The 14,499-nt window shown below is 51.0% G+C and overlaps 4 protein-coding genes across 4 annotated transcripts; 2 read left to right on the forward strand and 2 right to left on the reverse strand.

Annotated features, from left to right (window-relative positions):
* The first annotated feature begins 72 nt into the window (after positions 1-72).
* MCM5_2 (minichromosome maintenance protein 5) lies at positions 73-3,060 on the forward strand. Its single transcript, XM_007814129.2, has 4 exons — positions 73-331; positions 387-513; positions 575-1,983; positions 2,047-3,060. The coding sequence occupies exons 1-4, from the start codon at positions 195-197 to the stop codon at positions 2,537-2,539; spliced, it is 2,166 nt and encodes a 721-aa protein (XP_007812320.1). The 5' UTR covers positions 73-194; the 3' UTR covers positions 2,540-3,060.
* A 1,056-nt stretch (positions 3,061-4,116) lies between these two features.
* J3458_020757 (uncharacterized protein) lies at positions 4,117-5,271 on the reverse strand (the record flags this gene model as incomplete). The annotated part of the gene is made up of 5 exons (XM_066122219.1): positions 4,117-4,416; positions 4,463-4,680; positions 4,753-4,965; positions 5,034-5,072; positions 5,136-5,271. The coding sequence occupies 5 exons, from the start codon at positions 5,269-5,271 to the stop codon at positions 4,117-4,119; spliced, it is 906 nt and encodes a 301-aa protein (XP_065972846.1).
* Positions 5,272-9,461: 4,190 nt separating this feature from the next.
* J3458_020758 (uncharacterized protein) lies at positions 9,462-11,234 on the reverse strand (the record flags this gene model as incomplete). The annotated part of the gene is made up of 4 exons (XM_066122220.1): positions 9,462-10,518; positions 10,572-10,750; positions 10,821-11,144; positions 11,199-11,234. 4 exons carry the CDS (start codon positions 11,232-11,234, stop codon positions 9,462-9,464), a joined length of 1,596 nt encoding a protein of 531 aa, XP_065972847.1.
* A 242-nt stretch (positions 11,235-11,476) lies between these two features.
* utp13_2 (U3 small nucleolar RNA-associated protein) lies at positions 11,477-14,473 on the forward strand. The gene is made up of 3 exons (XM_007814132.2): positions 11,477-11,692; positions 11,755-11,782; positions 11,848-14,473. The coding sequence occupies exons 1-3, from the start codon at positions 11,516-11,518 to the stop codon at positions 14,379-14,381; spliced, it is 2,739 nt and encodes a 912-aa protein (XP_007812323.2). The 5' UTR covers positions 11,477-11,515; the 3' UTR covers positions 14,382-14,473.
* The last annotated feature ends 26 nt before the right edge of the window (positions 14,474-14,499 follow it).

The raw sequence follows: 14,499 nt of genomic DNA on the forward strand, positions 1-14,499 counted from the left end.
CACGCGTCTGGTTCGTGTAAATTGCAATGCCTGGGTGCGTTTTTGCCCTTGGGTGCGGCAATGCAGTCAGCCCCTCAACCGGCAATCTGCAATTTACGTATCGCATTCACACCCGGGATCCAACAACTTCACACTCGGAGCCTTGACGTATTCTGCAGAGTAGCCAGTCGGCAGGTACGGCAAAAGAATCAACTATGGATCGCCGGTCTGTTTATTCAGCGCATGTCTTCGAGCCCAGCTACGCTGAGAATGGGGACACCCGGCTGCAGCTCCTGCAACAACTCGAGACCTTTATTCTTGACTTTCGCCTCGACAATAACTTTGTCTATCGGTATGTTGCATTGTATGCCGAAATCGTCGCAGTTGGCCCTAACATGTGTAATTAGTGATCAGCTACGAGAGAATGCGCTTCTCAAGCAGTACTACTGTGACGTCAAAGTCAACGACCTCATCAACTTCAACGAAGAGCTCGCTCACAAGCTCGCTTCCGAGCCTGCGGAAGTCATCCCTCTTGTGAGTTCTTCTACCATCTGTAGCGTTGTTTCATTGGTCTCCTCTGACCAGCAATGGATAGTTTGAGGCGGCCCTTAAAAAGTGTACACACCGAATCGTCTTCCCGCACGAGAAGGAGGTCAATCTCCCCGATCACCAGCTTCTGCTCCACTCCGATGCCGAAGATGTGTCAATCCGTAACCTGGACTCCATGACGATCGCCAGGCTTGTTCGCGTCCCCGGTATCGTCATTGGTGCTTCCGTCATGTCATCCAAAGCCACGGAGCTGCACATCCAGTGCCGCAACTGTCAATTCCAGGAGGTCATCCCCGTGTTGGGCGGCTTCACCGGTGTAACGCTTCCTAGACAGTGTAATCGCAAGCGAATTGATAACGATCCTACGCCCAAGTGTCCTCTAGATCCATACTTTGTTATGCACGAAAAGTCACAATTTGTTGACCAGCAAATTATCAAGTTACAAGAAGCACCGGACCAGGTACCAGTTGGAGAACTGCCTCGGCATGTTCTCATTTCGGCAGATAGATATCTCACAAATCGCGTTGTTCCCGGGTCAAGGTGCACGGTCATGGGCATCTTCTCCATCTACCAGAACAAGGCGTCCAAAAACTCATCCACTACCGGCGCCGTTGCCATCCGAACGCCGTACCTGAGAGCAGTTGGCATCCAAACAGACTTGGACCAAACTGCCAAGGGCCACGTTAGCTACAGTGAGGAAGAAGAACAGGAATTCCTAGAAATGAGCAGGCGACCGGACCTGTACAATGTAATGGCGGACTGCATTGCGCCCTCCATTTATGGAAATCGAGATATCAAGAAGGCGATTCTCTGTCTACTACTAGGTGGATCCAAGAAGATTCTACCCGACGGTATGAAGCTGAGAGGTGATATCAACGTACTACTTCTCGGAGACCCGGGTACCGCAAAGTCACAGCTCCTTAAGTTTGTGGAAAAGGCAGCACCAATCTCCATCTACACGTCCGGTAAAGGTTCTTCCGCCGCGGGTCTGACAGCCTCCGTCCAACGGGACCACTCTACAAGGGAGTTCTATCTAGAAGGCGGTGCCATGGTTTTGGCTGATGGTGGTGTGGTTTGTATCGATGAGTTTGACAAGATGAGAGACGACGACCGCGTCGCTATCCACGAAGCCATGGAACAGCAAACCATTTCCATTGCCAAGGCTGGCATCACCACCATTCTTAATGCCAGGACATCTGTCCTGGCCGCGGCAAATCCCATCTTCGGCCGTTACGATGACATGAAGACGCCCGGAGAGAACATTGACTTCCAAACGACCATTCTGTCTCGTTTCGATATGATCTTCATTGTCAAAGATGAGCACACTCGCGAAAAGGATGAGAGAATAGCCAAGCACGTCATGGGTATTCACATGGATGGTCGTGGTACGGAAGAGGTCGCCGAGTCTGAGATTCCTGTCGAGAAGATGCGACGATACATTACATATTGCAAAACGTAGGTCCTTTTTTCTTTCTCCAGCTCGCCAACCATATGAATACCAACTAACGCCAACCCCAGTCGCTGTGCACCCCGTCTGAGCCCCGAAGCCGCGGAAAAGCTCTCGTCACACTTTGTCTCCATCAGACGTCAAGTCCATGCCGCCGAGCTGGAAGCAAATACCCGCTCTTCCATCCCCATCACAGTCCGTCAGCTCGAGGCCATTGTCCGTATCACCGAATCCCTCGCCAAACTGACCCTCTCGCCCATCGCCACGGAAGAACACGTTGACGAAGCCATCCGCCTGTTCCTCTGCTCTACCATGGATGCTGTCAACCAGGGCAGCAACCAAGGTAGTCGCGAGCTGAACGAGGAAGTCAACCGTCTTGAAGTCGAACTCAAGCGTCGATTACCCATTGGGTGGAGCACCAGTCTGGCTACGCTAAGGAGAGAAATGGTTGAGGGGAAGGGATACAGTGAGCAGGCACTCAACAGGGCTCTCATGGTGCTGCAGCGGAGGGATACAATCATGTTTCGGAATTCAGGGGCACAAGTATATCGGCACGGAGCGTAAGCTACTCGCATGCGAGATTTTGTTGGAACAGGCATTTTAACGATGACGTACTGTCCGTGGGATCACGGCTACTTTTGTGAATAAGAGCAGGCGCTTGGGTACATGGTGGAACAGGTATGGAACAATGACACGGGATGTATTTATTGCAAGTGAGAGGAATTGTAATCTACGTATAGGGTTGAAGTGCGACGAGAGCATATTTCTGCATGATTTGAGAAAACCACAGCTAATAAGGAGAATATCTTGCTTCATCCCCTATCCGTACTAAGAGTCACTGACCTGGATACCTCCCCTTCTTTACAGCTCGATGGACCGAGAGGGTCGACATCCGCACTGGGCCTCACGCAGCATCCCAAATCAGCATCATTCCGCAATCTCGGGGCAAAATCCCCTTGACCACTTCACGCCCACCCGCACTCACCGCCTGCAAGGCTGCGAGGCTCATCCAACACAGCCTGCACAACCTCGCACCCCCGGGGCCCCAAGGTTCATCCCATCCGTCCCGCAGCCGTTCATCAACGACCCCGATCTCCTGCGGCCGCACCGGCGGTGAACAATGCCGCGCAGTGACGTGTCCGCCCGAAGCCAACGGGCCGGCCCGCCAGGCTTGCTCCGAGGAACATGGGAGTGACTTGAAGTACATGCCGAGACGACTGCTCGAACGGACAGTGGCCGATGACCTGGCCTCGCAGCCTCTGTGTGCCGGGTATCTGCACCTATTGGCCGGCGAGCTGGTGGTGGTTGTGTGCCGACATCTGCAGCGCAACACCCAGCGGGCAGGTCATTGCCAATTGTCGAGAGCGGCATGTTTCGTCGCGAGTATAGGCCACGCTCTGCCATTCCCTTGGGCCGAGAGGCCTTTGCCTGACCGGGTTGGTTTGCCGGCAAACGCGGCGCTAGAAACTTGCGGTCAGCAAAAAAAAAAAAAAAAAAAAAAAAAATCCCGTCACGGTAGTCACATTGAGGCTCCTTTGGATGTTTGTGGTAAACCGCCTGTGTTGAAGGGTGGCGCCCACAGCAAAATCGAGTTACCAGCTTTGAGATGCTTGCCAATTACGGCGGACAAAGAAGCTTGGTGTACACGTCGGTGAGGCCCGATGCTACGATTTCCACTTAATTGTAGAAGATAGATAAGTGAAGAAGCGTATCAGGGTTTCGTCGATAGTCGGCGGAAGCTGACGGGTGTCTTGGTTGACGCCCGACGCGGGTCCAAAAACGTTGGCTGTGTAGATAGCATCGAGACAAAATTTTGTTGGTCTCCAGGACTGCAATTTTTTGTCCCTTGGGATGCCAATGACGGCCTGGGCTAGATGGCAAAGCTGAAGCATACAAGCTAAGCGCTGTTCACAAATGGCGAGAGATGCATTGAGGCGGGGAGTTGGGACGACAAAACTAACGACCGATCCATTCATCTTACATCTAATACAACTCCAGGAGAGGTAAAAGATTGAGAACAATAGGCGACACGATGAGCCGTCTATGATGTTTGTAGCCTTCCAAAAAAAAAAAAAAAAAAAAAAAAAAATCGCTATCCCACCCAACTTAGAGACAGATTGTGCCGCCAGGGATGGCGTCTACTAGTCGCTCTTCAGACAATTGCTGAGAAGAGCCGCAAGGGCCAGCGTCAACATGATGTTGGCCTTGACGTCCTGGAAAATGACGTTTATAATAAAGCATCCCACGGTGACGGCGACGCCAAACGCCGCAATAGCGCCGCCCCGAGACACAAGGCTAGAGGCCTGGACGATGACGGGGACGCAGAACAAGGCCGCCAGGAGGCAGGTGACGATGGTTCGCGAGAGTATGCGAAATGGCCAGCTCGGGTAGTCGCGGATGTCCATGCTCGGGGAGCGATGGAGGCTTTTCAGCAGCGGTTTCTGTCTCGGTTAGCCCTGAAGGAAATGCCAGAGGCAAGAGACGTACAAAAAGCTTTTCCCCTACGGGAGGCGTGGCCACTTGTCCCACGATCAAGTCGAGTTTGCTAATGGTGCCCATGATGGCATAGTCCTTGGGGTCCTGGGACAGATAACGGGCTTGGTCTGCGCCGACTTTTCCATTTGCAAAGGTGTTGAGCTCACCAACGGCAGCTTTTGTAGGGGTGTCGAGCTGCAGAATGCCCCTTTGGTAATGTGTGAGCTTGTCTGGACAGAGGCCAAGGGTGAGTTGCCGTTTCCTGAAAGAAGACGCACGCATGTTTTTTCGGGTGTACTCACATTTCCTGCAGACCAGTTCTTCCAGCTGGTCGCCGAGATCGTCTGGGTAAGAAGAAGTCGTACGGATTGAATAGACGATTTGCCTGAATACGCGGTCGATTTTGCGATCCAAATGGTGCTGAGTGAGATAGGCAGCTCCGTGATGGGCCAGGGTAAAGCCAAACGTCCTGTCTAGCTTTGCGAGGAAAGCAACCGAGAGAGGCCCATAATTGTCTTCAAACATAGGTCATGGAATCACGATTCAGCACGTCGCGCCATCATCAGCCGGATTCTGTACCTACCCCGGAGATCATCTTTGGAGGGGAGTTCCTTGGGGGCTGCTGTGCAGACAGATCAGATCAGCTCCAGTCTTCAATTGCGCGTAGGGCCAACAATGAACATACCTGGAGTCTGGCCTTCTTCCGTAACAGGAGACAATGTATCAGGAGCGGTTCCCAGGCCGTATGAGCCAACACTTACCCCAGATAGCCCGGTTGTGTTGCGGTCCGCGATATCTTCAGAGGCTCGAGGGGCAGTCATGCTGCTCAAAGGAGTCGAGGAAGGGTCCTTGATGTGCAGTAGATTCGTGCCTCATCGCAATGCCCCTATTTATGTATTTTTTTTTTCTTTGGAGGGGGAAAGAACAAAACTGCTTCGATAAAGGCCTCATGCAGGTCGCAGGCTTGGGAAATTTTGTCACCAGAGTCAACAGTCCTCATTCGGTCCAAGATTGGCAAAGAGCCTCATCCGTCTCTCTCTGCGCAGCCATCATGTTGCCGAAACGGCAACGGCCCAACTCAGTCCAACCATGGCGGTGATGGAATTGGGACACACCAGCAGTCCAAGGCGCAGCAGCATACTTCAAGTGTCTGTGACGGCTTGGTGTGTGCCACCATGATGGCTGCAGGCGTGATGCGTACCGACGAGGTATTCCTTGGTCCCTACTCCCCCACACGTGTCGTGCCGGTTAGTCATGACGGAGAACAAGCTGGCCTTGGGGAAACAAACCGCCTGGCCGGTATTGGCTGAAACGTGTTTGGCATCTGGGTCTTCTCATGCGGCCAGACCGGGCGCTGGAGGACACGGCACAGCCAATAGTAGCGTACACGCATCGTCAATGAACCTCACTTGCATGATGAAATGCCTCTCGCCGTGTAATTTCCTTTGAATTGCACTTCTCTCTATCAAAAATTAACAGCAAACTGGCATCGTCGTTCCATCGTTTGCCTTCAAGGTAGTCATGGGCCATGGCTCTGTCGCCCCGTCGTGTTCAACAGCCCGTGCCGTTCGCCCCAGCAAGGGAAGCGAAAGGATCATTAAGAATAGAAAAAATAACTTTTGAGCCATGAATTATGCCGCCTTGAGCCCCTTTCAAATATAGAGTCTGTATTTGGCATCAGCATTTTGCCTTGCAGAGAAGGGAATGGCGTGCCCATACTCACCCCAGATCGCTGGCAACAGCGACATCATTACAGCACACCGAATAAAACTTTTTATAAATCTTCATAGTGTTCGACCCAAGTGATCAAGTACGGTCAATAATGAACATCATCAGGCCCTCGAGATACCTCCCTTAGGTTTCGTTGTACTTGGGGCCGAGCTCCCAATCGGTTCGTTCGAGGTTACGACAGAACGACGCTCTTTGACGCACGTCATGGTAAATATGGGCGTTTATTGAAGATGGAGAAAATTCGGCATGTGTATATGTGTACGAATGTCTCTGTGTGTTTTGATTGTGGTGAATGAATGGTTAGAACCGAGAGTACGACCAGTGGCAGCAGGGTCTGGTATTTAAGCACCTCGAGAAACCTGAGCATCGCCTTGGGGAAGAACATACACGAAAACGACTCTCGGAAAGTATCTGGCGGGACCCACCCCTGCCTCTTGTTTTCTTTCTTTTTCTTTTTTGTGTTGCCAACCCTTGGCGGCAGCAACAAGTGACGCCATCTGCTTCAGTTTGACAGCGAACCAAGCCAAGCATAATGACCAGGATGGCTGCCATCGGCTTATGCAAACTCTGCAAATTCAGAAAACTAAAGAGGAACCTGCGAAGAAACTAAGAGAGGGAAATTTATTCTTGCTGTTCCCACCGACGGAAGAGAACGCGGCTAGCAGAGGTCGCGCCATAGAATAATCTTGGTGGAAGCTTCGTCCAGTACTCGGCAACAGCGGAACCCCTTCCCGCTTCCCGGAAGTCAAGAACCTCGTGTTAAGATACTAAGTATCGTGTCAGTAGATCCAAGCAAGTTCGCCTTTTTCGGCTCCCAAGGTTGTGGGAGGCAGGGCTGTAACCGCTGGCTAGACGAGATATCAGGGCCCGGCCAAGTCCTGGTGGCCTAGGATAGTCCGTATGATGAATTGTAAGCATGGGCTTCTGACGCCACCAACAGTCCAAGCCAGGGATACGCACCACACGGCGTGTTATATGTATCTTGGTTTTGTCGCGTGAGGACGTCCCACATGGTCCTGAAGGCGCAAGCCGAGTCATCGTCTCTCATCAACAACACTCGGACACTTGACTAGGTTGTCGAAAATACGGACAAAATAGAAGTACGGAGAAATCAAGGCACTCGAACGGGTTTAGGTCATGCACTTTGTGGGTCGTCCCAAGGCAAAAGCCGTACATTTGGCATAGGGGATGTGAAGTCGTGAGAGACAAGTGCCGGAGTCATCCCCAAACGGACCTCTCCATGCACAATGTACGGGAGAAAAACAGCGGATCATTATGAAACGAGTTTTCCGGCCTTACTTTACTTTCCCACGTGAGTTTCCCATGCTGTCTCGCAGTGCCAAACACCATGCGTCGGCGCCGAGGATTCCTATTTGGCTACAGATTTACGGACATTACAGAGACCACAGGAGGTAGATACGGCAGCTGAGGGGTGATCTACCTGTTGAGTGCTCAGTCCGTATTGTGCAACCTATCATTTCGAAGTGAAATCGTTCCAAACGCCCTGCTTGTGGCTTTCAAGCTGCGAACGCCGCTCAGCTCACGGAGTTGCTTCCGAACCCCGTCCAAGTACAATGTATTGAGCCTCGACTCTCAAGATTGTATCCTCAGTATAATTTTGCACCATACGCTCTATGCCTGTGTTTTCATCCAATTCAGTCACCCAAGCTTCACACATGTTCTGCCGCAGGAGATCAACTACATCCCGAAACCATAGGTTGCGGCTCACGCTCTAGCCAGCCACCGAGATTAGTACTGGCACCCCAATAATCACTCTCACATGAAGACTTCCCAAAACGGAGCCCTCAAAAAAGAAAGTGAACCAATTCAAGAGAGCCAATCCATGGCATGTTCTGGCGGGCAACGCGTTTGGCAAATAACAATCGAAAGGGAAAGGGGGAGGCATCTTCCACGCCAAAGGAAAAATGAGGCGAAGGTGCGGAGTAAGGCGACTGAAATTCTCAATAGAGTGCAAGAGGACCTAAGTATCCTCGGAAGATTAGGGCAAGGGCTCGAAAACAACCGACAAGGCCCAAGTATTTGTGTCGGATGAGACATCTGGAAAGCAAGCCCGTTTTCCGCCGCCGGAGCTACTTCGACCGCGACGTCGAAGATTAGCCGTGCACCCAAGGAAGAAATCCACATCATTTTGAGCCGCAGACATATCTTTTGATGGTTCCCAAAGGCCTTTGAGCGAGCTTTTTGCTCAGCGAGTGCTGGTGGAGGAAATAGCGAGCGTGTTTAAGCCGGTCGCCTGGGTGAAGCCTCATTTTGTTTCCCTGGCGAATGGACCAGGGGGCCTTGCAACTGCCAGTGGCAATCCATCGAGAAGCTTCGACCCCCATTCAAGGGGTCTGGCCGGAATAGTTGATGTGACGTTATGAGCGATTGGCAATGTTTTTGTTTGTCAGGACATACAGCTGACCGCGAACCAATGTGAAAGAGAGCACCGGTTCCTTTTTCCTGCCGTATGCAAAGCTGTATATCAAATGACACGCCATCAGGCAGTCATCCATGTCGCATTTCCTAGAGCCGGCTAAAAAAACATAGGGACGTAAGTATACCAGAGCCGCTGTGATCACCTATATGGCATAGTATGTACTCCGTAAGCAGGCATTCACTGGTGTATTGACCACGACAACACCGCTGTCTTGTCCGTAAGTTCGCAAATACAAACGCCAGCCCAACTCAAGCTACTCCATAGTCGAGATATGAGAATGACACTGGGCATTTGTGTATCCTCGATTTGTTGAATCCTGTTGTTGCGACGCATACATTTATTGCTTTATTGCCCAGAGTGAACCAGCCTCCGCCAACTTTTCGTCGTAAGTTGCTTTACTTACCATGAATTGATTATACCAAAAGTTTGTCAGGCAGGAAATGTCTATGCCCGTAGGTTCGGCGGCGAACAGGTGGCCCTGGCTCCTGTTCTCAACGATATCTGTTCGATCAGTCTCCGATTTCTCACTTTAACCTATCCTCACTTGACGTAGGTTGTCGTTTCATTTCACAACCACTTCATATGCCTCGAGAGATATCACCGACCAACAATGAAATTATTCTCGCTTTCATTTTCTCTGCCATGCAGGCCGTCCGTGAGTAGTACTAAAAAAAAGTTGATGGTACAGGGTATAAGTGTAGTAACTGGTAAGAATTCACAATTTCCCTTCATGCAACACCACTTCCCGGGCTGGCGGATTCAGCCCCCCGCCAGCCATGAAACATCTGGTCGAACTTTCGAATTCATGGGACACAATTAGATAGCAGGTCTTCTGACCAACTACACCGACGACTCACGTGTCTTGGCATCCTCGATTTTCCACTCCTCCTCAGTCATGTGGAACCATTGCGACACGCATGTAATAATCGCCCAAGCCTCACTGGCAAAAGTTATATGTAACAGCTCAGTGCCCAAGAAGTTGACCAACGCCGTGCTTGTAAACCCACTAAGCATGTTCGCATTGTATATATCCCAGCATGGCAGGCCCTGTCGACTGCGGAAAGAGCGAGCGACTAGTCGAAGAGCTGTGGCCTCATATGGTGCCATCAAAACTCTGGTTATAGCATCCGCAAGCATGAGTGTTGCCATGGCTGCTGGCATTTGCGTGAGCAAAGTATCTAAATATACGGGCTGCTGACTTTCATTCGATCGAGAATCCGAGCCTGCGCTAGGCCGTAATTCTGCTGACCAAAGACCGGGCGGTGCGTCTTGAGACTCTGAAGCCTCCACATCAAAACTTATCAAAGTGGCACTGACTCCTTCGTTATCTTCATCATCACTGGGGTACTCATCCCCTCTAGTCGAGAACAAACTTGTCCGGCGGGGCATCTGCGGCTCGGCTGGCCGACCTCCTGGAGTAGAGTCCCCAGTTTGCTCCGGTGTGTCGCCACCACTGCTCTCGACCTGTGCTCTATTCTCTGCATCCGTGTCCACGGCTCGAGGAGGATTATGTAAAGATGGCAGAGCAACATGAGGGGTGGGCGGTGGAAGAGGGAATTGCAGTGAAAAGGGCATTCTCTTGCTCTTAAAAAACGTATTTGGGAGTTTCCTGAATATGTGTGACCATATTGGGGCTTTCCAGTCACGCACCATCCTTTGAGCCATAACCCACACAAGGAACGGAGTTGCTGATATCAAGGCACCCCCAACCCATTTCAATAGAGATGGTATCGAGTAGTCATCAAGTGACGGTGGGGCAGGTATTGGTGAGGTTTTGGTAAACGGTATAAAGAAACTGGGGTGAGGCAACCACAACCCATTGGGCAGAATCCCCAGGCGTTGCATAGCGGCGTACAACTCTAGATGGACTCTTAAATAGGACCAGATTTCATGGATCCTATTCCTAGTTAGATGACAAAGTACGAGGGGCTTTAAGAAAAGAAAACATACACACGACGAGGTATTTGCTTATCTTCATCATTAACCCATAAGCATGTCACCAGTCTTTCGACGTAGTTGTTTAGTAAGGCTGTTGGGGCGCCAGCTAGGACGTCTCTGGTAAAAGAGAAATCAGTTCTGGCTCGCTGAAATAACTCCCAGAAGGGTATCTGAGAGTATCTTTTGTAAATCTGGAGCATGAGAAAATCAACATCGTAATTCAGGATAGTTTCATGTGACCAGAGGCATGCTAGTACAAACCAAGATTCGCTGACGAAGGCCGTGGACGCCAAAAACGCCCATGGACTCAATGCATGCTCTAGCCGGGATAGCCAATTGAAGACCCATTGATTCCTCATATGCTTCGTGTCGACGCTGCGATTCGACCTCTGATCCAGAGTACGGGTTCTCTGGCTCGGCTACTCCAATCACCAACATCACCTCGTTATGAGCCCTGATGAGGTCGCGGTTCATCCTCTTGGTTTCTGGGTTTATAGGGCGGCCACGATAGTCATACTGCTGCGTGGGATGACGGGGATCGTCCTCGCCTTCCCCCTCAACAACCTCGTCATATGGAGAGCGGCCCTGGAGAGTGATTAGCTCGAACAAGACAGATACAGGATGGCAAACGAGCCATACCAGGGCCTGGGCCGTGAGAGGCCCCTGCATACCCATGGCGGCGGATGTCTTTAAATATTCTCTACTCGGTCCATCCCCACAGCAGAATTGCGGATAAAAATAAACTCCCTAGTATGATGAGGTGATGTTGCGACAACTGGAAGTGATGTTTGGCTTGGCCCCACTAACGGCAAGTGGTTGTGCTAGAAGTAGTCGGCCTTGCTTAGTCATTCATTTGACCAACGACTGGCTGCTTCCCGTAAGGACCCAAAAAAAAGTTCGAAATTCAATGCACGAGGGTTCGAGGTCATCGGCTGCAACAGCTTGCGATTTTAGCCATGGCTACCAAACAGCCATTAAAAACAACCTTTGATGTCGAACATGTTATTCGGCCTATATTTACGGGCGGATCAATTGCAATTGACAACGGCGCTCAAATTCTGGCCACAACTCTCGGCGAAGATGTTGTCTTGACTGACCCCGCCAACGGGAAGCATTTGGCCCAGATTGAAGGTGTAAGAGAATTATCCATGGTTGACGAGTCGCAACGCGCGCGCATGCTGACGTACCTCGACAGGATGGGGAAATGATTTCTACTTTGTCTTGTGAGAATTTCTTTTCTTCTTCTTTTGGCTCAAGCTATGACATCAGCATATTAACCATAGTGTAGTGACCCCATCTGGTTCGCACCTCATTCTTTGCTCGCGATCGCTATCGATGAGAATCTTCTCCTTAAAGCGCTCTCCCTCCTCCGATACAGTCCAAGCAAACCTTTCCCGAACCCTAAAGCCGCACGGCACGCCTGTAGTGGTCTTGGCGGTTGATCGCACAAGCACACTGCTCGCGACCGGCGGAACTGATGGCACGATTAAAGTATGGGATATTGCAGGCGGTTATGTGACGCATTCTTTCCGCGGCCCGTCTGTTTTGGTATCCGCGTTACAATTTTTCGAGGTCGCGGCCCGATCCAAGGACGATAAAAGCTCGCGAAAGCGCAAGAAAGGCGCACAGGCTGAGGATGACTCCGACAACGAGGTTGAAGGCACTAGTAGCGCCAATTTTAGGCTGGCTTCGGGTAGCCAGGACGGAAAAATACGAATTTGGGACTTGAATAAGCGCGGATGCATTGCCAATCTCGACTCCCACGTATCTGATGTCCAGAAAATCGATTACTCTCCTGAGCAGCATGCCCTTGTTAGCGCAAGCAGGGACAAAACCCTTATTTGGTGGGATACGAAGTCATGGAAGATTCGAAAAATCGTGCCTTGCCTTGAGCTTGTGGAGACGGCCGGGTTCCTTGACGAGGGTCGGCTGACCTTCTCAGCTGGCGCAAATGGTTGCTTGCGCATCTGGGATACAGACAATGGCAGGGAAGTTACCCCAGCTCAATCAGAAAGAAGCGAGGAAGAGGGCATTGTGGCCGGTATCTATCGTTCTGGCTTGCCTTTCATTCTTTGCGTCCAAGTGGATCATACGCTTGCGTTCTACAAATTACCTACCAAAGGATCAGAAGGTTCTCTAGGCGTCCCGGAACCCTTCCGTCGCATCTCAGGCACCCACGATGAAATCATTGACCTTGGTTATTTGCTTCCAGATCGATCCCTCATGGCCCTTGCAACTAATTCTGAGGATATTCGACTGATATCGGTAGCTCAAGCCACGACAGAGGGAGCTTCGGCGTCGTGGGACTCCGACGCGACTCCTTACTTCGGGCAAGACGTGGCGCTTCTCAGAGGGCACGAAGACATTGTCATCTCTTTGGATATCGACTGGTCGGGACACTGGATTGCCACAGGCGCTAAAGACAACACGGCGCGAGTGTGGTGTGTAGACTCTGCCCGCAACTCATACACCTGTTGGGCTACTTTCTCGGGTCATGCTGAGTCTCTTGGGGCTGTTGCCCTCCCAAAGTCGGTCCCCGCTGAAGGTTCTGCTGCACGAACCCGTCCACTTGATCATCCACCAGCGTGTCTCATCACTGGCTCCCAGGATCAGACAGTCAAGAAATGGGAGATCCCCCGCCAACGCCAACAGCAAGGCTCGAAACCTAGAGCTGTCTTCACCAGAAAAGCTCACGAGAAAGACATTAATGCAATCAATGTCCACCACTCAGGTAATCTCTTTGCCTCTGCATCGCAAGACAAAACAGTCAAGATCTGGTCAATGGAGGAAGGTGAGGTCCAGGGCATTCTTCGGGGTCACAAGAGAGGAGTTTGGTCAGTTCAATTTTCTCCAGCTCAACTGCCTACTATACAAGGAAATGACGGCCCTGTGACAGGTAAGGGAGTCATTCTCACTGGTAGTGGTGACAAGAGTGTCAAACTTTGGAGCTTAGCCGATTACACATGCATCAGAACGTTTGAGGGACATTCCAACAGTGTCCTCAAGGTTGCTTGGTTTGGTTTGCCGTCTCAACAGGAACAGTCAAGGAAACCAGTCCAGTTTGTTTCTGCTGCTGGTGACGGTCTTGTCAAGGTATGGGATGCCAACTCTGGCGAAGCGGAATGTACTCTGGACAACCATGAGGACAGAGTCTGGGCCGTAGCTGTTCATCCTGAAACCAACACTATCGCATCTGGTAGCGGTGACTCCACAGTGACATTTTGGAAGGACACGACGGTTGAAACCCAGGCTGTGGCCTCGCAAGCCGCGCTGAAGATGATTGAGCAGGAGCAAGAATTGGAGAACCACATTTTTGCTGGCTCATACAGAGAGGCTATCACTTTGGCACTTCAACTCAACCATCCCGGTCGTCTCTTGAACTTGTTCACGTCGGTCGTTACCAACAGCAACCCAGATGAAGGCAGCTTGTGTGGGCTGAAGGCTGTTGACGAGGTTTTGGGCAGCTTGTCCGATGAGCAGATTTTCCTTCTGCTTCTTAGACTGCGAGACTGGAATACAAATGCCCGCACTGCACAAGTTGCCCAGCGCATTCTCTGGACGTTGGTGAGAAGCTACCCGGCCTCTAAATTCTCAGACTTATCGGTCAAGGGAGCACGTGGACAGAAGAGTCTGAGCGATGTCCTCCAAGGGCTGCGGGTATACACGGAGCGCCATTACAGGCGTATGGAAGAGTTGGTAGATGAGAGCTATTTGGTGGAATATACCCTGCAGGAGATGGACGGCCTGGTACCAATGGAAGACAGCAATGCCAGTCTAAAGAGACTAGACAACGGACAAGGTGATGCGGTCATGGTTGAATAGATTGGCTCTAACTTAGAGGCGTTTAAAATGCATATACATGGGGTAAATAGGCGTTTGATAAATGTTCATTATCAATTAACTGAGGATGCATTTACAATAATCATTTCCATGACTCCAT

The sequence above is a fragment of the Metarhizium acridum genome (assembly GCF_019434415.1).
Source record: "Metarhizium acridum strain ARSEF 324 chromosome Unknown scaffold_574, whole genome shotgun sequence".
Classification (NCBI taxonomy): Eukaryota; Fungi; Ascomycota; class Sordariomycetes; order Hypocreales; family Clavicipitaceae; genus Metarhizium; species Metarhizium acridum.